Here is a 22,550-nt window from a genome sequence, read left to right on the forward strand (position 1 = left end):
CCGCCAGTAGGTCTTTTGGATGGAAAATAAATCCAGGGCTAATACAAATGAATCTTTTTAGAAATATTTGCAGTAACAGTGGGCAGACTCTGTCTTGTAATGATCAGTCACAAATAGCTTCCTTTTTGTTATGGGAATCAGATAAGGCGGACATGTGTGGGGCCATTGTCGCATATGTCAGTAAGCAAAACAGATAAGAGATGCAGAAATATTAAAGTTAACTAAAGCAATACAAGAAGCAAAAGAGATCCATCAAAGCAGGCTGGAAGATTAATAAAAGAAAGTAGTAGATCAACCATGCATGATATTGAATCTTTGCTATATTTGAGAGCTGCCAACTATTATATATGATATATAAATGTGGGAATAAAATAGGGAAAATGCTTGCTAAATTAGTGAAAGTAAAGGGATCCTGCTTCTTTATTACTGGGATCAAGGATACAAGGGGGAAGATTGCTACTAATACTGAAGATATAACACAAAGATTTGTAGAATTCTTTAAGGAATTGTTGGCCTTCAAGGAGGAAGCTAGATATAAGACATGAATTATTTTGAGATATAGGTTGACCCTGGATAATGATGATAAAAAGGGTTGCTTTAAATCAACCAATAAAGGTTTCTGAAGTTTTTGCTGTGGTCTAAAAACTGAAGCTGAGAAAGACTGTAGGACTAGATGGACTGGGATCGGAATTTTATAAACATTTAAAATTCCTGCTCCTACTTCCTTTAACAAAATTATATAATGGCATACTTGTACAGAGTACACTCTTGATAGAGATGGATCAAGCATTTATTGTAATATTGTCCAAAAATAAAGATCTGATAGAAGTGGGATCTTATCGGCCAATATCACTAATTGATGTAGACAAGTTATTAGCAGCAATACTGGCAGCTCAACTGATTGTGGTTCTACCAGGTCTGTTAAATCACGACCAGGGCCAGAAATGTATGCAAACTAATTGTAGCACTTCATACTGATAAAAATAAATCTAATATGTACTTCAGAAAAAAAACTTTTGGCTCTGAGGTATGGAGCCATATGGTTTGAGGCCCTACAAACTTTGGTGTTCAGGATAATTTCCTTGACTGGATCTGTGCTCTTTATTCTAATCCCAGGATGAGGGTATTAATGACCAGTTTTCTAGCTCCTTGAAATTGAAGGGTGGAGTATGCCAAGGCTGCCCTTTGTTACCATTATTATCCATTCTCTCTGTGGAACCATTGACGATAAAGTTGCGGACCAAATTACAGTTTAAAGGAATAAAGGTAGGTGCAGCAAATCTCACATTTTCCATATTTGCAGATGATATTCATTTATTTCTGGGGGATGCAATACATGAGATCCCAATGCATTTTTTTCAGATTTCCAGAAATTTGCGGGACTGAAGATTAATTTTGAAAAATCTGAGGCATTCTCTTAATAACACACTACACTTGACATGGCCAGGCCATTTTCCATTTAACTGGGCTACGGAGGCTTTAAAGTATCTAGGGCTCTGGATTCCAAGGGATCTTACTAAGCTTTATGTGAGAAATGTTTGTGGTACTGTTTCTCAAATAGAATCACAGTTGATGGTATGGAAAAACTTGCCTATTTCCCTTTTGGGGAGATGTGCTCTTTTGAAAATGACCATCTTCCCTAAAATGTATTCAGACTTCAAATGTTGCCCTGTTGGTTGAATAAAACTCATCTAGCATTGCTCATATCACATTTTACAGCCTTTATTTGGGGATGCAAAAAAGGCAAGAGTGAATTTTGAAAAATTGATGAGAAGTAAGGAATTGGGATTAAATTTATCAAATTTTAAGATAACACACTTGGCAAGATGCGTTTCATACGGGAATGGTATACTGTAGATTACTACTACTGTGTGCCTGGGTTGGTGGTTGGTATGCTTCAGCCATGGTCCCCAGTGTCCCATATACATTTACATGGCACTTAGGAAGCGAAGTTAGCTAAAAATAATATCTTAGAGGTAGATTTTAAAGGGCCAGGATGAAACATAATCAGGAAATACATGCACAAGTTGAACTCGCGCATGCCCACTGGATTTTAAAAGCTGCTCAGATGTGTGCATATCTCCCGCTGCACAACATCTTAAAGGTTTTCAAAAAGGGGTGGAGCGAGGATCTAATCTGGGCTGGACATGGGTGTTTTGGGGCGTGGCCAAGAGATATGCTTGTAAGTACTTAACATGCCTGGGTGCACACCCAGATCCCCTGCTGCATAAATTCCCTTCTACTAGGGACGAGGTATAAGTTTAAAAAAAACCCATTTAACCATACCTGAGGGGTTTTAAGGGTCTGGGGTAATTTGGGGAAGGGGGGGGGGGGGGGTTTGTACGCCATTCAACCAGGTGGGTTGGGAGGACCTAGCTGTTAATTGAGTGAACTGGTAGATGAACTGGTTCAACTAGCAATGGTGTGGATGCGCACCCCTTTTAAAATTCCCAGACTTCAAAGGTAGAAACAGGATTTACGCACATAGGCATGCACCTACTTAAAATTGGGAAGACATGCGGTTAGGCTATTTTATAACATGCATGCATATATGTGCACAAGTTATAAAATGGCCACGTATCTGGGCACACACCGACACACATGTGCCAAAGTGCGCCCGTGCGCCAGTTTGAAAGTTACTGTCCCTGTGAGGGCAGATATGATGGCCTGGAAATGGTTTGCTACTTGGTGGGATATGAATAAGTCAGACACAATGCTGTTGCCATTGGTGGGTGTTGTGGGCTTGGACCCTTGGACAGAGGTGGAGTTGGCACGACCTGCAGGACCCCACCATCAGCTTGCAGAGTCGGATGAGGCAGACACAACTGGAGCTTCACCTGTAGCAGCCAGTGTTCCCCTTGGGTTGAGCCTTTGGGTGCTGGGGCCAGTGGGTCTTAGGTGGGGGCCTTTTTGGATGGTCAGAATATCCATAGAGGAGGCTGGAGTGTGCAGGCGAAGTCGAGGGCAAGCTTGGGTCCAAGGCAGATGGCATTTTAGGATGGGCAGAGGTCAGTGGCAGGTGGAGTTTAAGAGGTGTCCAGGAAGCAAGCCATTATCAATACCGGGTATCTGTCCAAGCGAAGGCCAGACGGATAGGCAGGCAGAGCAGCATGGAGAAGACAGACAGGACATGGAACATAGCAGAACTGAAGAACTGATCAGACAAACTGAAGGACAAGGACAATGAAGACTACTGGAACTAAAGACAAATGAAGACCAGAAACTGAAGACCAGATGAAGACCGGGAATGCTGAGGCAACTCACACTACAGGGACTGTAGGAGAACTATTGCTGAGGCGAAGACTAAAGAGAACCAAGGCCTTCTTAAAGGCCAGAGGCAATGAGGTCATCCATGGGAGGTGCGGGTGATTTCCCACCGTGGGCCCTTTAAATCTGGCACCATCAAGTGCGTGCAAAACTAGGGAGGGCTCTGGAGAGTGCCAGTGACATCCTGCTATGAGGGTGTGGAGATACTGGTTACAGAGATGGTTTTCAAGGGTGATGAGTCAGATGAACTGAACCAAATCACTGTTAACCTGGAAGATGTAGTAGGCCAGATTGACAAACTAAAGAGTAGCAAATCACCTGGACCGGATGGTATGTATCCCAGGGTTCTGAAGGAACTAAAAAATGAAATTTCAGATCTATTAGTTAAAATTTGTAACCTATCATTAAAATCATCCATTGTATCTGAAGACTGGAGGGTGGCCAATGTAACCCAATATTTAAAAAGGGCTTCAGGGGCAATCCGGGAAACTATAGACCAGTGAGCCTGACTTCAGTGCCTGGCGAAATAGTGGAAACTATTCTAAAGATCAGACTAGGGGGAATGCCATGAAGTTAGCAAGTAGTACATTTAAAACTAATTGGAGACAATTCTTTTTCACTCAACGCACAATAAAACTCTGGGATTTGTTGCCAGAGGATGTGGTTAGTGCAGTTAGTATAGCTGGGTTTAAAAAAGTTTGAATGTTCTTGGAGGAGAAGTCCATTAATTGTTATTAATCAAGTTGACTTAGGGAATAGCCTCTGCTATTACTGGCATCAGTAGCATGGGATCTACTTAGTGTTTGGGTTCTTGCCAGGTACTTATAGCCTGGTTTGGCCACTGTTGGAAACAGGATGCTGGGCTTGATGGATTCTTGGTCTGACCTAGTATGGCAATTTCTTATGTTCTTATGAGGTGTCTGGCCTGGAGTAGTGCAGCGGCCTGCTGCGCAGCTGCACCACCATTCCTTCATAGTGTTAGGGGTCAGTGCTGGTGGTCTGGGCCTGGAGGTAAGAGCAGCAGTATGCGGGGGAGACCTACAGACCACCAAATGCAGCAGTGGGTATTAGGAATTTCTCCCTAGGCTTGGATCAAGCAGTTTTTCGAACAAAGTATCTTAAGGGGTTAAGATTTTTGGAATATTTGTATGTAGATGAACATAGTCGGGCGGATTTTAAAAGCCCTGCTCGCGTAAATCCGCCCGGATTTACGCGAGCAGGGCCTTGCGCGCCGGCGCGCCTATTTTCCATAGGCCGCCGGTGCGCGCAGAACCCCGGGACGCGCGTAGGTCCCGGGGTTTTTGGACGGGGGCGTGTCGGGGCGGGGCCGAACGGCATGGCATTTTGGGGGCGGGACGTGGCGTTTTGGGGGCGGGCCCGGGGCGTGGTTTCGGGCCGGGGTGTTCCAGGGGCATGGCTGTGTTCTCCGGAACCGCCCCCGGGTCGGATCTCGGTGTGCCAGCAGCCCGCTGGCGCGCGTGGATTTACATCTCCCTCTGGGAGGCGAAAATCCATGGATAAAGGTAGGGGGGGTTTTAGATAGGGCCGGGGGGTGGGTTAGGTAGAGGAAGGGAGGGGAAGGTGAGGGGAGGGCGAAAGAGAGTTCCCTCCGAGGCCGCTCCGATTTCGGAGCGGCCTCGGAGGGAACGGAGGCAGGCTGTGCGGCTCGGCGCGCGCCGGCTGCCCAAAATCGGCAGCCTTGTGCGCACCGATCCAGGATTTTAGAGGATACGCGGCTATGCGCGTATCTTATAAAATCCAGCGTACTTTTGTTTGCACCTGCTGCGCAAACAAAAGTACGTAATCGCGCAATTTTTAAAAATCTACCCCAGTGTGTTGAAATGCAAGTGGAATATGATCTTCCCCGCTCTCACTTGTTTGCCTACTACAAGCGAGACACTATTTGAGCTCAATAAATTGGTTTACCAAAAAAGTAAAACTGGGAAAAAAATGATTGAAGTGCATGAGGTAGTGTCAAGAAAAATTCTATGTCTCAGTGATATGCGTTCTGTATGTCTAAACTTTCCCATAGGGTGCTTACTGAACTGAGCAGCTACTGGAACAGGGAGTTGAAAGTGGAGATCATCCAACAGGCAGACTTTTTTTCAAAATTTGCATGCTGACACTATTGACAGCTCTGTGAAAGAAAGGTGGTTTAAACTACTGCATCATTTTTTAAAAATCAACAATGTCAAGAGGCAATGTATGAGTTTAGATAGTTCCTGTGGAGCCGATGTAATAAGGCTCGCGCTGAAATTGGTGCATATTTCCTTTTTTTTTTTTTAGCATGCGCGGCAATAGCAGATGCCTTTATGGGAAGTAATATAGGGGAAGGAATGCAAATTAGAAACACGGAAAAAACGTGCACATTATTCAAAAATAATTGTTTCAGCTCCTACCAAGCCTTTTACTTCATTGCTGCATTGGTGTGGTTGTGTGTCTGTGCAGCCTTTTCCTCGCTGGGCGCCTGAGGCCGCTTGGCATGGATCAACCCTGCTGAGGGGGAGCAGGAGGCGATGCTGCCTGGAGCCACAGAACTTTCACTTAACTCCTGCCCTGACCCAGGCACTAAAAAACCTGCTTTAAAAAACCCACGCTAACCGATCTCCCTGCTAAGCCCGTGAATAGATAATTACCTCCTTTACATGCATGTGCTTGCACTCATGCAAAACTTGTTGCGGGTTAATGCGCAGGTATGTGTGGGGTTTTTTCCACGCTAAATGCATTATTACATATGCACGTAAGATTAGCATGGAAAACCATGTGTAATTATCTGCGCAAAAACCCATGGCAGGTTTTTTTTTTAAGATGGCGCCGGTCGTCCATTGCTACCATGTGACAGGGGCCGGCCAATGGCACCGATAGCCCCTGTCACATGGGTGGTCCAGTGGGACCCCACTGGACCACCAGGTACTTTAGGAAAGTTTTTGGGGGGTCGGGAGGGTGGGGGATTCTAAATAATTAGATTTAAAGAGTCGGGGTGGGTTGTTTTTTTTTGGCTCGGGACAGTCAAAACATGATACCGGAAACGATTCTGGAACCTATTCACATCTCTAAAGGTTTATCCATTTTGAGATACTCTCCAGAGTGGAAATAATATGATGTATCTGAGGAGGGCATCACTGTATTGGGGGTTGGGGAGGGGGGCCATGAGGGGATAAGAACATAAAATATGTCATACTGGGTCAGACCAAGAGTCCATCAAACCCAGTATCCTGTTTCCACAGTAGCTAATGCAAGTCACAAGTACCTGGCAAATACCCAAACATTAGATAGCTACTACTGCTTCTTATTTACTGTCATAGCAGTTTATGGATTTATCCTCTAGGAACTTATCCAAACCTTTTTTAATCCCAGTTACACTAACTGCTATAACCACATCCCCTGGCAACGAATTCCAGAGTTTAACTATGCGCTGAGTGAAAAAGAATTTTCTTTGATTTGTTTTAAATGAGCTACTTGCTATCTTCATGGAGTGCCCCCTGATCTTTCTATTATCTGAGAGAGTAAATAACTGATTTACATTAACTTGTTCAAGTCCTGAAGTCAGGCTCACCGGTCTATAGTTTCCCGGATCACCCCTGGATCCCTTTTTAAATATCGGAGTTACATTGGCCATCTTCTAATCTTCAGGTACATCGGATGATTTTAATGATAGGTTACAAATTTTTACTAATAGGTCTGAAATTTCATTTTTTAGTTCTTTCAGAACCCTGGGGTGTATACCATCCGGTCCAGGTGATTTAAAACTCTTCAGTTTATCAATCAGGCCTACCACATCTTCCAGGTTCACCGTGATTTGGTTCAGTTGATCTTCATCACACATAAAAACCTTCTCCGGAACGGGTATATCTCCAATATCCTCTTCAGTAAACACTGAAGCAAAGAAATTGTTTAACCTTTCCGCGATGGCCTTATCTTCTCTAAGTGCACCTTTAACCCCTTGATCATCCAAATGTCCAACTGACTCCCTTGCAGGCTTTCTACTTCAGACATATTTTAAAGTTTTTATTGTGAGTTTTTGCCTCTAAGGCCAACTTTTCAAATTTTCTCTTAGCCTGTCTTATCAATGTTTATATTTATTCTATTTTCATCTGATGGATCCTTCTTCCAATTTTTGAATGAAGATCTTTTCACTAAAATAGCCTCTTTCACCTCACCTTTTAACTATGCCAGTAATTGTTTTGCCTTCCTTCCACCTTTCTTAATGCATGGAATACATCTGGTCTGTGCTTCTAGGATGGTATTTTTTTTTTTTTAACAATGTCTATGCCTGTTGCACACTTTTTACCTTTGTAGCTGCACCTTTCAGTTTTTTTCTAACTATTTTTCTTATTTTGTCGAAGTTTATCACTAGAGCCATGGATTTACATACTGTCCCCCTTTAGTCAATAATTCAAATTTGATCATATTATAATCACTATTGCCAAGTGGCCCCACCACCATTACCTCTCTCACCAACTCCTGCATTCCTTTGAGAATTATATCTAAAAATGCTCCCTCTCTCGTCGGCTCCTGAACCAATTGCTCCATAAAACTGTCTGTTATTCCATCCAGGAACTTTATCTCTCTAGCATGCCCTGATGTTTCACTTACCCAGTCAGTATTGGGGTAATTGAAATCTCCCATTATTATTGCACTACCAGTTTAGTTAGATACCCTAATTTCTCTTAGCATTTCACTGTCCTTCTCACCATTTTGGCTAGGTGAACGGTAGTATACTCCTATCACTATTCTCTTTGCAACACACAAAGGATTTCTACCCATAAAGATTCCATTGTACATTTAGTCTCATGCAGGATCTTTATCCTGTTGGAATCTATGCCATCCTGGACATAAAGTGGACCCTGCCACCAAGATGCTCCTCTCTGTCATTGCAATATAATTTGTGCCCCCATATAGCACTATCCCATTGGTTATCCTCTTTCCACCATGTCTCTGAGATGCCAATTAAGTTATGTCATCATTCACTGCTATACACTCTAATTCTCCCATCTTACTTCTTAGACGTCTGGCATTTGCAAACAAACATTTCAGAGTGAGATTTGTTTTTGTATTTACATTCTGCTTTTCAGTTGATAGGATAAATTGGAATCTTTTAGCTCAGGTGAGTTTTTAATTATAGGCACTTGGGCTACTTTTCTTATTATTGGAACCTCTTTGTTGGGATGCCCTAACTCTAAAGCTTTATTAGTAAAATGCATAAAGAAAAAAAAACAAAACAAAACCACGTTGACTCTTCCTCATTAAGCCAAGTCTGTCTATATAGCCAGTGATTTTATTCTTATAAATGGTTTCTACTATTTTGCTTGGCTCTGACGTCAGGCTCAGCGGCCTGAAGTTTCCTCGATAACCCCTAGAACTCTTTTTAAATATCGGCGTAACATTGGTCACCTTCCAATCTTCAGGAATCATGGCTGATTTAAATGATATGCTTTCGTTTCGAACAAATGCAAAAAAAAGTAACAAATTAGGCCATTTTTGGTTCATACAAAATGATATGAACTGAAAATAGGCCTCGGATGAATATTAATGAAAATTTGTATGTATATTCATATTAATTTGGTAAAAAACCCCAAAATTTAAAAAACGGGCTTCTGGCAGGGCAGGCCTTCGCCTAGTCCCATCCCCAGGCCATTCCATTGCAAAGGCCCAACCAAGACTGGGTCCTATTGCTGAGGCCCAGGCCTGGCCCAAGACCAGAAACCAGTCACCTAAGCCTGGGTCAAAATGCTGGGGGTCTAGAAAATGACTGGTCCCATCACTGAAGCCTGGGCTGAGGCCTAAACCTGACTCAGGCTCCTGGTCTCCGAGGGCTGGCCAAGCCCTGGGCCTGGGAGCAGGCCTTCCGGCAAATTCTTTTCTTGCTCTAGTGACTAAAAATGATGATCTCTGCCTGGAGGATGTGCTGCAGTGATGATGCTGGGCCCCAGCTTGTTTTTCATTTACAGTGATATCAAAGGGGTTTTCCCCCATTTACTTCAATGTTAAATGAAAAACAAATGGAACAATTTTTTTTTTCATTCCAAAACTAAATAAACCAATGAACTGAAACTTTTTTTTAAGGATGCATATCTCTAGTACAGATTATTAGTAACAGGTAGCAATTGGCTTAGTATGCAACAGCATCAAAATTGCAAATAGAACGTTAAGTATTATTAAGAAAGGAATGAAAAATAAAATGGAATGCCTCTGTATCAGACCATGATATGACTGCACCTTCAGTATTGTGTGCAATTCTCATTGCCCTATCTCCATAAAGATATAGCAGAACTAGAAAAGTACAGAGAAGCGCGACCAAAATGATAAAGGGGATGGAATGACTCCCCTATGAGGAATGGCTAAAGAGGTTAGGGATCTTCAGTCTGGAGAGGAGATATGATAGAGATCTGTACAATCTTGACTGGGGCAGAATGGGTAAATGGGTAACTGTTTACCCTTTCCAATAGTACTAAAACTAGAGGACACACTATAAGGCTAATAAGTAGCATATTTAAAACAAATTAGAGAGAGTATTTTTTTAACTCAGTACACAAACTATGGAATTTTTAAATTTTTATTTGTACCTTCTTATATTCCACAGCTTCCAATCCAATTGTCCAGTGTGGATTAAAAATGAACATTCATAACTGGATATCAACAAACTCACAACAAATATATAATCAATAAAATATAAACAAAGATGATTTTAAGAACATATAATAAATAATTAGTATATAATTAGTATATATCTTTTTTCGATTCTGTTCCTCATTGTTTTATGGTCAAAAGATTTGGGTTCACCCTGATCTTACAAGGATCACTCAATCTCATTGAAAAAAATTTCTTTTATTGCGCTCCGAGGTACAATCTAAAGGGGGTCATTTCATACTTTTTTACCCTTGCAAATGCCTGGTAAGGTATAATAATGCTAATTATGTTTTTTTGAACCAGTTTAACTTTGGGTGATTTTGGATGCTCCATTGTAGTACACCCGACTGGTGGTTTTTCTCAGTGTTTTCTTATTTTTTTTCTTTTTAAATACCTTAATTATAAAGACCGCTCGATTTTCTCTTGCCCTCCCTCTTTTCTTGAAATATATGGGGTTGTATGTTTATTTCTAAGATGATATTGTAAGATTCTTTTTTCTGTTTTTTCTTGTACACCTCATTTTCTAAACAAGGTGCTGCTTGTAATTTTGAAATTGTAGAAAAATAAAATAAAATAAAGCCTTTGGCTTTTTCCTAAAACCAAATAGTCATGGTCGTCCCTTAAAACACAATATATTACAGGCTACTGAGCCTACAAATGGAAAGGCTCTGTTTCTGATCTCTTGCAGCCTATAGTTATAGAGGGAGAGAATCTAAAGATGATTTTGACCTAAGGAGTGAATTTGACACTTTGGAACATAATAGATAAGCAACTTTTTAAGACATGAAGAGTTCTGATAAAGTGATTTATGAATAATGGTGCATAGTTTAAGTAGAGCCTTTTTGTACTGGAAGCCAGAACATGTGGTGAAAGCAGTTAGCACAGCTGGATTTAAATAGGGATTAGACAGGCTCCTGGAGGAAAAGTCCATAAACTACTATTAGCCATGTAGACTAGGGAAAGCCACTGCTTATCCCTGGTTATGAGCAAGAAGGACTGAATCTATTTTTTGCAATCCTGCTGGTTACTTGTGATCTCGATTAGCCACTGTCAGACAGGATGCTAGGCTTGATGGACTTTTGATCTGACCCAGTATGGCATTTCTTATGTAGGAATCATTTGGGGTCTCTATTGCATGCTGGTTACAATAACCTTTAGCAGAAAAATATCTTTGTATCTGTTTGTGAACTAATGGGGATTTTTTTTTTTAAATCTAATCACATGAGGAGCAGGCATTCAGGTTTACCATTGTCCCAAAACATATGAATTCTTTTCTTTCTGTAGGATGATTGCAGAGGATGCAGAAGCAGGGCTCTTCACAGTCACACTGTTCAGAAAAGTGATGGATGATTTCAAAGCCAAAGCAAGAGAAAACAAGTATGTTTTAATCGCTTTTACTACCTTGGGAATTTAGAAATGTGATTAGGAGAGTTCCCACTTGCCTGAGAATCTCACGTTCTAGGACACTGTGACTCCAAAACCAAGACCACCCACTGCATGCAAAATGGAGAGGTGATTTTAAAGTTTTATTTTCGCTTTGGGGCCTGTTTTCAATATGTTAGATTCTGTAGCATTATAAATAAAGGCAGAATGTCACTGTGTTTGCCGTTTTTCCTGCAGGGAAATATGAGATTGGTAGTAAAGTAAAAGAGAAGAGTTACCACCAAGCTAATGAATTTCTTATCTTTCAGGTTTATAGTACGAGAGTTTTATTTTGATGAGAAAGAAATGCAGTCAGAAAAGGAAGAAATCACACGATTAGCTGCTGATAAAAAACAGCAATATGTAAGTAATCATTTCTTTTAAGACTTATGATGGTAACTTCTGGATTTGTCAAGGATTGCATACTCCTAAGTGCTGTACATTTTACAGAATCTAAACTATATGCATCTAGTGAATGCAGAATTTAGTCTGCAAAGCCTGAAAAGAAGTGTAACCCCCCCTTTTTTTAGTGGGTGCCTGGAATGCAGAGGTTCACAGTGTCCCAGGGCCACAAACAGCCTTTCTCAGTCCACAAGCCCCAGGGTGCCAGGGCTCTTTCCGCTGGGTGTGGGAGGATTTAACCTTCAAGGCCCTAGACCAACAGGGAGGAAAACAGTCTTTCTCCCTCTCTCACGGGTGTATTCATGGTTGGATGACATGGACTTAGGATCACTTTCTGGACACTGGACACTGGACACTTGGGTGGGATGTTCCAGCATAAAAATTTACTGTAAACCAAAGAAATCTCCAAAAAAAATCAAGTTTCCAATTATCTTCACAAAAACATCCAAATGTTCTTTTTTGGTCTTGGGCCTACTCCTCTGAATAAGTGTTCCCTAGTGGTGGATACTGGATCCTTCTGTCTTCTTCTGGTGTTGAAAAGGACCTCTCAGGTAGAGAGTCCCAAAACAGAAAAAAAACAATGTCCTTCTCAGCTTCATCTCCTGGGCAGGAATATTGGCACAAAAATTCCTCCCAAACCAACAAGAACCAAACGTTTCTCAAAAACTCAAAGTCCTCTCCTGAGGCAAGAATTGCTTCCCCTCCTTTTCCTTAGGGTGTTGGCCATCAATTTTCTTTTCTCTGTCCTGATCCAAGTAGGGGGTACAATCCTCCTGATGGCAGAAACAGGGTGTCTCCTTAGTACAGAAAAAGAAATGGCTCTCCAAAAGACTGTTCCTCCACCAAGACAAACCCTGCCACACTGGTTTGCTGGGCCAGGAGTCTCTCTCTACATCTACCGGTATGATGTATGCTTACTAATACCGGTATATAAAAGTTTTTAAATAAATAAATAAAATAAATACTTTCCACTTCTCTGGTATCAAGCTGTGGGGTCTAAAATTGAGCGCTACTCTAACATATACCTACAGTACCTGGATGTAATCCACTTTGAAGCGCTGAAAAAAGTGTGAAAAGCGGAATATAAATCTAAATAAATAAATAAACCCCCCTTTCCTACTTTGAAATCCAAAACAAAATGGCCACACCTGCTCCCTGCTGGCTGACCAATTCAAGCAGCCTCACAGGAGGTACTTACTTTAGGGATAGTCCGCCAAACTTTCTCTCTTACACCCTAACTAATAGGTAGATTTTAAAAGTGTTGTTCACGCAAAAACGGCCCCATACACGCATACGTGGGCCATGCATGAGCAATGAGAATTTTAAGAAGCCGGGAAGTACGCGCATATCTGCCTGTGCGCACGTCAAGAATAAGAAGGCAGAAAAAGGGTGGGGCAGGGCATTCCAGGGTGGGGCCAAAACTTACATGTGTAACCCCTGAATTTTATAAGGCTAAACATAGCAACACATGCCATTTTACCTGCGTAACTTTATTACTGGTCCTGATGAGGCACAAGCCTGGCCTGGCCACTGTTGGAAACAGGATGCTGGGCTTGATGGACCTTGGTCTGACCCAGTATGGCATGTTCTTATGTTCTTATTTTGGGCCAGAGGCATCCTGAACATGGGGGAGGGAAGAGGAGTAGAGAGAGAGAGAGAGAGAGAGACAGCCTCTGTTAGAGAGCCAGTCTGATACTCTGTATATCTCCCACTGTAAGAGGGGTACTTTTAGCTCATAGTGGGTTTTTGGGGGGGCAGTGTTACAATGACCTGTCTAGGATGCAAGGGTCTGTAGACCCTTGTAACACTGCCCTCCTCAAAACCCACCCTGAGTTGAAAGTGCTACTCTTAAAGTAGGAGATTATATAGTGTCATATTGTCTCTCTCCTCCCCCCCCCCCCATTGTCACTCGTGAGTACGCGCGTAAAGGCTCCACACATACGCGCGATAGGAATATTTTAAATGATATGCGTAAAATTAAGCATATTTTTGCTCACATGCCCAATCTGTTAAAATTTACCTGTTAAACCATAAGCTAGGGACAACACAGAATAGGGAAAAGGAAGGTCCATATAGAAGCATTTGATTGCGAAATGTGAACATTTATATTGGAGTAGTTTATAGTTTATTTTGCTAAGTACTGCAATGCAGTCTTGGATGGTAACTTTCAAACTGGCGCGCCAGGCGGCCATTGGTGCTTGTGCATCAGCGTGTGCCGAGGGAAGCAGCCATTTTATAACTTGCCCGCATATATGCGTGTATGTTATAAAATAGCCTGGCCGTGCGCCTAATTTTAAGTGAGCGCGTGCATAAGCACGCAAATCCCGCTTCTACCACTTAAGTCGAGAGATTTTAAAAGGGGCAAGTGCCCACGCTATTGCCAGATGCACCAGTTCTTCCGCCAGTTTGCCCAGTTAAAAGCTAGGTCCTCCAGATCCCCCCCTAGTTTAATAGCCTTCACTACCCCCATTTAGCCTAGATCCTTAAAACCCCTCAGATATGGCTAGTTTTTTGTTTTTTTTTTATAAACTTACATGGCACTAGACCTTGGTGTGTACCCAGGCACATAAGTATCTGTACACACATCTCTCGGCCCACCCTGGAATGCTCGTGCCCAGCTCAGACTGCACCCAGACCATGCCCCTTTGTGAATCTGTGTGAGGCGTGCACCCAGCGGGAGATATGCACGTATCTGGGCAGCTTTTAAAATACAGTGGGGACACGCAAGTCTGACTTATTCACGCATCCCCTAATTGAGGTTGTGCGCGCCAGGCTTTTAAAATTCACCTTTTAATTTGTGGCTAACTTCTTTCAGAAAACTCATTTTGCTGAATATTGTACTCAGTCTGTACTAGGGAACACTATGAACTGGATTGTTGAGTCCCAGGATCACGTCAGACTAAAACATTTCTCTAATTTGTCCAAAATCTTCCTTCTTACAGAAAGACAGATGAGATATAAGTAAAGAAGAAGACATCTTTTTTTTCCCTACTTTTTGGAAAACTTAAGGGGGAATTCATTGGCACTTATTTTAAGCAGCAAAAAAAAAAAAAAAAAAAAGCCAGTTAAAATAAATGGCTGATTTTTGGTGACAGGTATGGAATTAAGAAAATGAACTTATTCATCGTGGTGAAGACTTGCATAAACATATTCCTTACGCTTATCGCTCAGACTTCACATCAATGAGCTCTTTCCTGAAGATTAGCCAAAAACATATCACGTGCTATACAATCATTGTAAAACATGCCATGTGTATCTAACCCCATCTCTGGTCTAGGGAGGGCAGGGCACATGAAGGTCCTGGGGCCAATCGTTTAACTTTCTACCACTCTGACACAGTCCAAGGGCCCTGGGAGGGGGACTAAATCCTCCAAGACCCAAGATGGCTGGGATGGCTTTTTAATTGTTACTTGGGGAGGGGGAATGTGTGTGCCAACAAATTCACTGGAGGCTCATAACGGCTATCCAAAAATAAATCTTTACTGTCCAAGTTCCGAAATAGTAAAACAACACTGTTTGCATCAGTTCTTGGCATAAGATGGAATTTATAGTTCTGCAAGTGTCTCAGTACTGGGCAGGGAAACTCTCACCCTCCATGGTTGGGCTGAGTAAGGTCCCCAGGTGGACAAGATATCCTTAATTGGGATGGAAAACGTCTTTCAAAAATACTGACGGAAAAAGGATTACAATCTTTGCACAGTCTCCCACAAAGTGTCTCTTTCCCAGAGTGAAGATGCCAGATGAGTGTCCTCAAAGTAGAGTTTTAGGTCTTATTCACAGTTCTCCTCTTCAGTTGGCGCAAGGTGATTTTTTTTTTGTAGAAAAAGTCCGGTAGCAGCAAACACCTCATCTCTCCACAGATGCTCTCTCTTCAGCAGGAAGAGTGGCCACAAAATTTCTCCTGGGAACACAGAAAAATCTTCGCAAAAATGTAGAAACTCTGGAAACCTCCTGCAGCGGGTCACTTCTGATCCAACCCCCTCTGTGAGGGCTGGAGAACATTGGAGTATTCCCTAACCCCTTATGGAACCTAATTGTTGGCTTCCTCACATCCTCCAGCCAGGGATACCAGGGCTCTTGCAAGAAGGAATCCTCAAAAGACAAAAACATCCAAAAATATGGAACTAGCACCAAGTAGGCACTGGCCCAGGCTGTGCAACCCAGTATCCAGGCAGGGGAACAACTCAAGAAAACAATCCTACACTCTCAATCTCCTAACCAAAGAGCTGCACACTGCTTTTATATACAACAGGGGGGGCTGACCATTCCAGCAAACTCCGTAGAGGAGCTGTAACTGCATCTACATGGCCCAAGCATGAATAGATGATGTTGGGCCTCTCTTTTCCATACCATCCCTATTTGTGTGGTACAACAAAACGTAATTACAATTAAAAGTGCACATTATATTAAAATAGAATGAAATACCATGAAAACAGTGAAAAATTCCAGTAGAAAAACTCAGCAAAACTGTTAAAAAAAATTGGATGATAGAAATGATGGATTTATATCATTCGCTGTCTACACGGCTCAGCAGATGCTACAACCATAAGCTTACTGGGCAGACAGGATGGACCATTTTGTCCTTTGCTGACATAATTTCTATGAGTCTATGTTTCAATAACTCATGAGATCAGGAATCAAGTGATACAGACCACTATATACATATACACACATTTACACAGAAAAAAAACACTCCCTGCGGAGTGGAGTAAAGCACAATTGTGGTGTTCGAAATTACTTTTTTTTATTAAATTCATAGAAAAATATCATGGATGCGATTTATAGACATATTTCTTGTATGGAAGAGGTCTGAAAGAGGTTTAAAAAATTGTGTCACATGGCTCAATACAGTAGATGGTAACTTGCAGTTTACTTTAACAAGTCATAGAACATCTGTATCTTTTTTAGATCTGAGGGTATACAAAGATCAAGGAAAGCTAGTTACGACGATTTATTCCAGACCCACAGACAGAAATCATTTATTACACTATAACAGCTCCCATCCCCTAAATTTGCGAGATAATATACCCATAGGAGAGTTCTTACGTCTCAGACGATTATGTGATGGAATAGAAGAGTATAGAAAGCAGGCGTTGCATATGCAAGAGACGTTTTTATCTAGAGGTTATCCCAAAAAAGTCACATCATAACAACCTGTCATTCATTATTAGTCATTTGTATAGCACATGTCAGCTGCACAAGACAGACAAGACACACGGCAAAACCATAAAAGAGGTTTTGCATTAAGTGAGCAAGGCCATGACTGAGGAGGTTTAAAATAGGAAGGAACAAGCAGGCTGATGCAAAAAGCTGCTTTCAACAGCACGCACATTTTGTGTGCATAAACCTTACTGCCGATGCAGCAAAGAGTTATACATGCGTAAAATGTGCATTTGAAACTGTGCCTTCAGCTTAGCGCCCTTGCATGGAAGTTCCACGCAAATGAGGGCATTAACCCTTACCTCCCAATGCAGAGAGGTGTGATGGCTTAACTAGCACTGGAAGTTTTACTCCTGGTCTGAGGTGGAGTAAAGTTTCCAGTGCTAGTTAAGCCTCCTCTAAAAAGGTTGAGGTCCATATTCAAAAGCCATGCCCCCCCCCCCCCCAGTACCTTAGTTTTGGCCCACTCCTGGCGCCTCCAGTGCTTATGATTCCAGCACTGCCTCTGTCAGAGCAGCGCTGGAGGCATCGGGAGCAGGGCAGCGTATCCCTCACTCCTGGCAAGCAAAAATAAGGTAATGGGGGGGATGGGGGATAGTTAGGAGGGAAGGGGCGGGGGGGGGGGGGGGGGGGCAGCGCCTCATCATCCTTGCGGGTGGATGGGAGGCTGATTTTTCGATTTCTGAAAAACTGAGACAAGGGGCCCCGGAAGCAATTTTAGCGATTTATGCAGGATTAAAGGGCTGAGGAGAGCATGGCCCAACAGAGCCTTTGTATGATGTTTTTGGTGGGGGAGGGAGGGGATGGCCCGCTGGTCTTTTTCATTTCTTTTCTTTTGTTTCGTTATGACAGCAATACTTATCTTTTAAAGATATCCGGCTAAGTAGCAAGCTATCCAGGCACAAAAGGTCGGATAACTAAAAAAAAAACCAACCTACCTGGCTATATTCAGATAATGCCTGGAATATTTTTTAGTTATCTGGCTACATGTAGCTAGATAACTTTAGAATAGTAAATTTAGAAGGATGTTTTTCCCACTGAATATATGGGACATGTTATCCGGCTAACATTAGCAGATTACCAGTAACTTGTTCACTAAATGACCTTCTGAATATTGGCCTAGTTGATTTTAGTGGTTTCCCCCCATGTTTTAATAAAAGGCTAAATAGTTTTGAGATGGTACCTGCCTGCGAGTTTGGCTCCCCATAGCAGCTGTCCATTTGGGCAAGACCAAACTTGCATCAGTTCTTCCCTCACTGTAGCTCCATCTTGCCCCTCTTGAGGACATCAGAGGCACCTCTCCTCCTGCTGGCTCACTCCCCTGCTCTAGCCAAGGCCAAATACCCAGGTAGGGGAGACACCGGAGGCAGCCTTTAAGAGGCAAACTGCCGAGTACCTCCACCTGCAAGAGACTCCCCCTGCTCCCCCAAGTTAAAATGCGCCTTCAGCCTGCGCCGGGTGCACATTTTAATAAACCTTTGCAGTCAATGCATTTTTTTAAACTTCTGATGCATTTGCATCACATTAGCTTACTTCATCAGGAATTAAAAAAATAAAGTAGCTTGTGCATTAGGAAACTGTGCGTTACGCACAGTTTTAACGCACAGCTTTCTGCATCGGCCTATAAATCTGGTGGCTGGCAAGTGGGCCTAAATAGTAAGAAGCTTTAAGTAAAGTGGTAAAGAACCAACAGTTTACCTAATTGGTGAATCGGCCACAAATTACATTTTTGTCCCAGAAGTAATTTATAAAAGAAAAGGAAAAGGTGGGATGCATGGTTCAGGGGAGGGAGGGAAGAAAGACAGTAAGCAAGCAGAGTATACATGCTGTGCGCCTCCAACTTCTGCTGGGGCCTAAGCTCCACCGCTCTGGAACTAGCGTCACCCATAACATTTCCTCCCACGTGGGACCGGAAGCGGAAGTAGTGTAGCATGGGCTCGCACGAGCAGGAAGGAGTAAATGCTATGGCTGCCGCAGCCCCTGCCTTCAGGAATAGTAGCATGAACTAGTAAGAAGCAGAACCAGCAGACGAGTGAGCCACGGGGCCTGTTCAGCGTCAGAAGCAGCGGGAGGAAGAGCCGTGGGCTGCCCAGCATTAGGAGCATCAAGGGGAAGAGCAGCAGGGCCTGCCTGTGGCCTCAGGGAAAACTAGGAGGAAGAGCCATGGGACCCAACCACAGCCTCTGGAGAAGTAGGAGGGAGAGCCACTTAGCCTGGCCGTGGCTTAGGGAGCAGCAGGAGGAAAAGCCGCAGGCTTGCTCATGACATTGTGAGCAGTAGCAGGCCCCACAGATCTTCGCACATTTGTCCAGGAACAGGAGGAAGAGCAGGGTTGCAGCCCACATGGTCAGAAGAATAGGGAGCATTCCATCAACTGGTAGCTGAAGGAGGAAGCTGCTGTGTGCCTCTAGATGGAGGAAAGGTGAGAAAGAAAAAGTATGTATGTGTGCATATGTGAGCAAGAGAGTATTTGTGTATGTGTGAACAAGATAGAGAGCATGTGTGGATGAGAGAAAGGAGAAGGTTTATGTGCAACAAATCTCCCTCTCCTCCTGCTAATCCAAGATAATCTCGGCATCTGGAAATGAGAAGTTCCAAGGTCTGAAGAGTAAAGGATTTTTTAAATCCCAATTTGTTTTAATTATTGGTGTTATTTGAGGGGGGTCTTCTGTTTTTGAATTATTTTATTAATGTTTGGAAAATTTTTGTAAGTTTTTTAAATTATTGGATGGTCTATTCATCAGTTTATTTAAAATATTTGTTCTTTTTATTAGTATGATTTTGCTATTATGATTGATGCTTTATATTTCATGATTTGATGTTTTATGAGGAATGGTAAGGTCTTGGTTTTTCTATTGTATACTGGGCCTTTCTGTTTGCTTGTTTCTATTTTCTGTTTTATGGTGTCTTTATTCTGTATTAGGTAAGGGTCAGTCTGTGTTCTATATGTGTGACAGAGATGAGGCATTCTGCTAGCATGTAATTGTAGAGATCTTGGGCAACCTGGCTTGTTCTGTTTTCCTAATATGAGATGTATTGGTATTTAGGGCCTGGTGTAATATTTGCAGGGCTGGTGGTTGGTGCTATTTTGGCATGCGAGGTTTACTATATTGTATTGTAATTTAGTTTTTAAGGATTTCTGAGGCCTAAGCCAGCCAACATGCATTACAATAGGCCTGGTACTATGAATTCCAAGTGTCTTTTTGCAGGGTCTTCGGGTTGGCACCCCAATAGTGCATGTAAATATATATGTTGTAAGTGATATTTTTTCCTCAGTAAACTGTACTGTGAATGTCCTTTTTCATGTAAAATCTATTATAAATGTGTGCGAGGAGGGTGTGACTGGGGGAAGTGCGCACAAGGCCATAGGTTTCACTTAGGGTGCCTAATGCCCTTGCACTGATCCTGGGCCCAACCTGGTCTCCTTGGGGATTTCCCTGAGGTCAAAATAGTGCTGGTCTCAAGGTCAGCCGATACTACTTTCCTATATAGCCGTACAACAAAATGGCGCTGGCCGGCCCCGAGACCAGTGACATTTTAACATTGCTATGATGAAGGTCTCATGGTCAACTGGTGCCATTTTTAAGGGATGTCAGTAGGGCAAGAGGAGATTGATAATCCTTCTTGCCCCTTTTTCTATGCAGGACCCCCATGGAATGGGTTAATTGGGGCTGGGTGGGTTCCTGCCCCAAGCACTTTTTTTTCAAGGGTGGGGCCCAGCCCATACAAGGTAGCACCACCAACTTGGTCAGTCACCTTACACCCCTGCTGCCTTATGACTGTTTACAGGAAAATAGTTCTGTTTGCACGAGGACTGAGGGAAAATGAGGAGCGGGAGTAAGACTAGAGAGCACACAACAAAAAATGAAAACTGCTCTGCTCCTTCATGAACCCCTCCCCTGCTGACTGAAGGAAAGATGCTGAACGCCATCTCCATGTCCTGCGGGTAATGTGTACCAGCAAAAACTTTCTTACCCATACTCCATACTTGCTTATTTGCAGCACTGATTCATTTCCTAATGTTTTTCAGCTCCAGATGGCAAATACCTGGAGATATTCGCCAAACTGTCATAAATGAGGATTTGGGTACTATTTGGTATGGCTCAAACCCCTCTTCCCCCCCCCCCCCCAATAAAAAGATATTTATTATTTCAAGTTTTAGACTGATAGATCATAAAGAAGATTCTAAGCGGGTAACAGCAAAAGCCTGCCAATTAGGTGTGCAAATATTGTAAAGAGCAACTTAAAACAATTTTAAAACATAATTGTACCATTCTCATCTTAAGTATGAAATCTAAACATTAAACAAAAAATCATCTTCCATAAATGCCCTAGTGTCATAAAAACAGTTTCCAGTATATAGCTTGCATAACCTAAATATGACCCAAGGGTCAATCCACAGACATGCACACAAGGAATCATTCACCCCCACACTTAACATGGTTTATAAACTGCCACCCTGAAGCCAAAATGCTAAGTAAATTTACTCCTGCCTAGAAATGCAGCTCTTATTATAGAGTACAGAGTATAGAAGTGACTGTCACTTTTAATTTATTTTTATCTTATGGCAAAATAGGCAAACCCTTCTCAAACAAGCTATGCTTTTTTTCTGTCACATACCTTGATAGAGAAGTTCTTTTTTTATAAAGCGATCAATTGCCTTTTCTTATGGTAAAAGTAACTTTTAAAGTTACTTTTCTGGCGTAGATCCTGACATTCCTCTTTTGAAAGTGCCTTGCCAGACTCTTATGTCTTACACTACCATCCTAATTCTCCCAGGTACTACATATGCCCCTTCCTTTTCAGTCTTGCTTTATCTTCACATTCTCAGTTTCACAAATACATTAGCTATAACACATACTCTGTCAGATAATGCCTCAGCACTAAACGACGCCCACTTAGAGTTATTTATTTATTTTAAGTTTTTCTATACCGGCATTCGCGATGAGTATCGCATCATGTCGGTTTACAATTAACAAGTGAAGAGGTAACAAGAGGTCATAAATAACAATAAATAACAAAAATTAAAAAAGGTAGTAGTAAAGTAACAATATACAAGTGAAAGTTAAGGGTTGCAGTTACAATAAAACAGGGTAGTAATAACTTGGAACAGAGAAAAGAGTTATCCCCTTGGATAACTTGGAAAGAGTTATCCCCTTGACTACTCAGAGGGTCTTTCCAAGCCCTGCCCAGGCTCAACTGCACCTGTGCACATACTCCTACACTGGCAACCTCCCACCTGCCAACTTAGGGCCTCATTTACCAATATCGCATTAAGGGGCGTTTCCCATGCAAATGAGGCTTTTTTCGTGCAGTGGGGAAACTTTGCGATTCGCGAATACATTTTCCGCAAATCGCGAAAACATTGCAGCACACGAAGTTTCCCCACTGCGCGATAAAACACCCAAAGCATCATCACAGTGCACGAAAGTGTCCAGACAGCCTATTTCAGTGTTGAGAGAGAGAGAGAGAGAGAGACTTGCTATAGTGTCTCTTCCCTAGACAGGTAGTTGTATCCCTATGAGAGGCCCACCTAGTAACTTGAGGTGGGGATTAGGTATTAGTGTAGGGGGTTGGGGGCCACTTTCACATTCAACATGAGACGTACGAACAGAACAGTGGTCTCTTGTGAAGATTTGATGGCCTTCGGCGTGAGGAAACTCACTCCA

General features: G+C 42.4%; 1 protein-coding gene across 1 annotated transcript in view; it reads left to right on the top strand.

Moving 5' to 3' along the window:
* ATP6V1C2 (ATPase H+ transporting V1 subunit C2) overlaps positions 1–22,550 on the top strand; it is a 177,813-nt gene that overhangs the window by 86,843 nt on the left and 68,420 nt on the right. Inside the window, exons 9-10 of the mRNA XM_029595892.1 lie at positions 11,182–11,274; positions 11,589–11,682. Of these exons, the coding sequence (XP_029451752.1) occupies positions 11,182–11,274; positions 11,589–11,682 (187 nt within the window). The remainder of the gene's footprint in view (positions 1–11,181; positions 11,275–11,588; positions 11,683–22,550) is intronic.

Source organism: Rhinatrema bivittatum, chromosome 3, assembly GCF_901001135.1.
Source record: "Rhinatrema bivittatum chromosome 3, aRhiBiv1.1, whole genome shotgun sequence".
NCBI lineage: Eukaryota > Metazoa > Chordata > Amphibia > Gymnophiona > Rhinatrematidae > Rhinatrema > Rhinatrema bivittatum.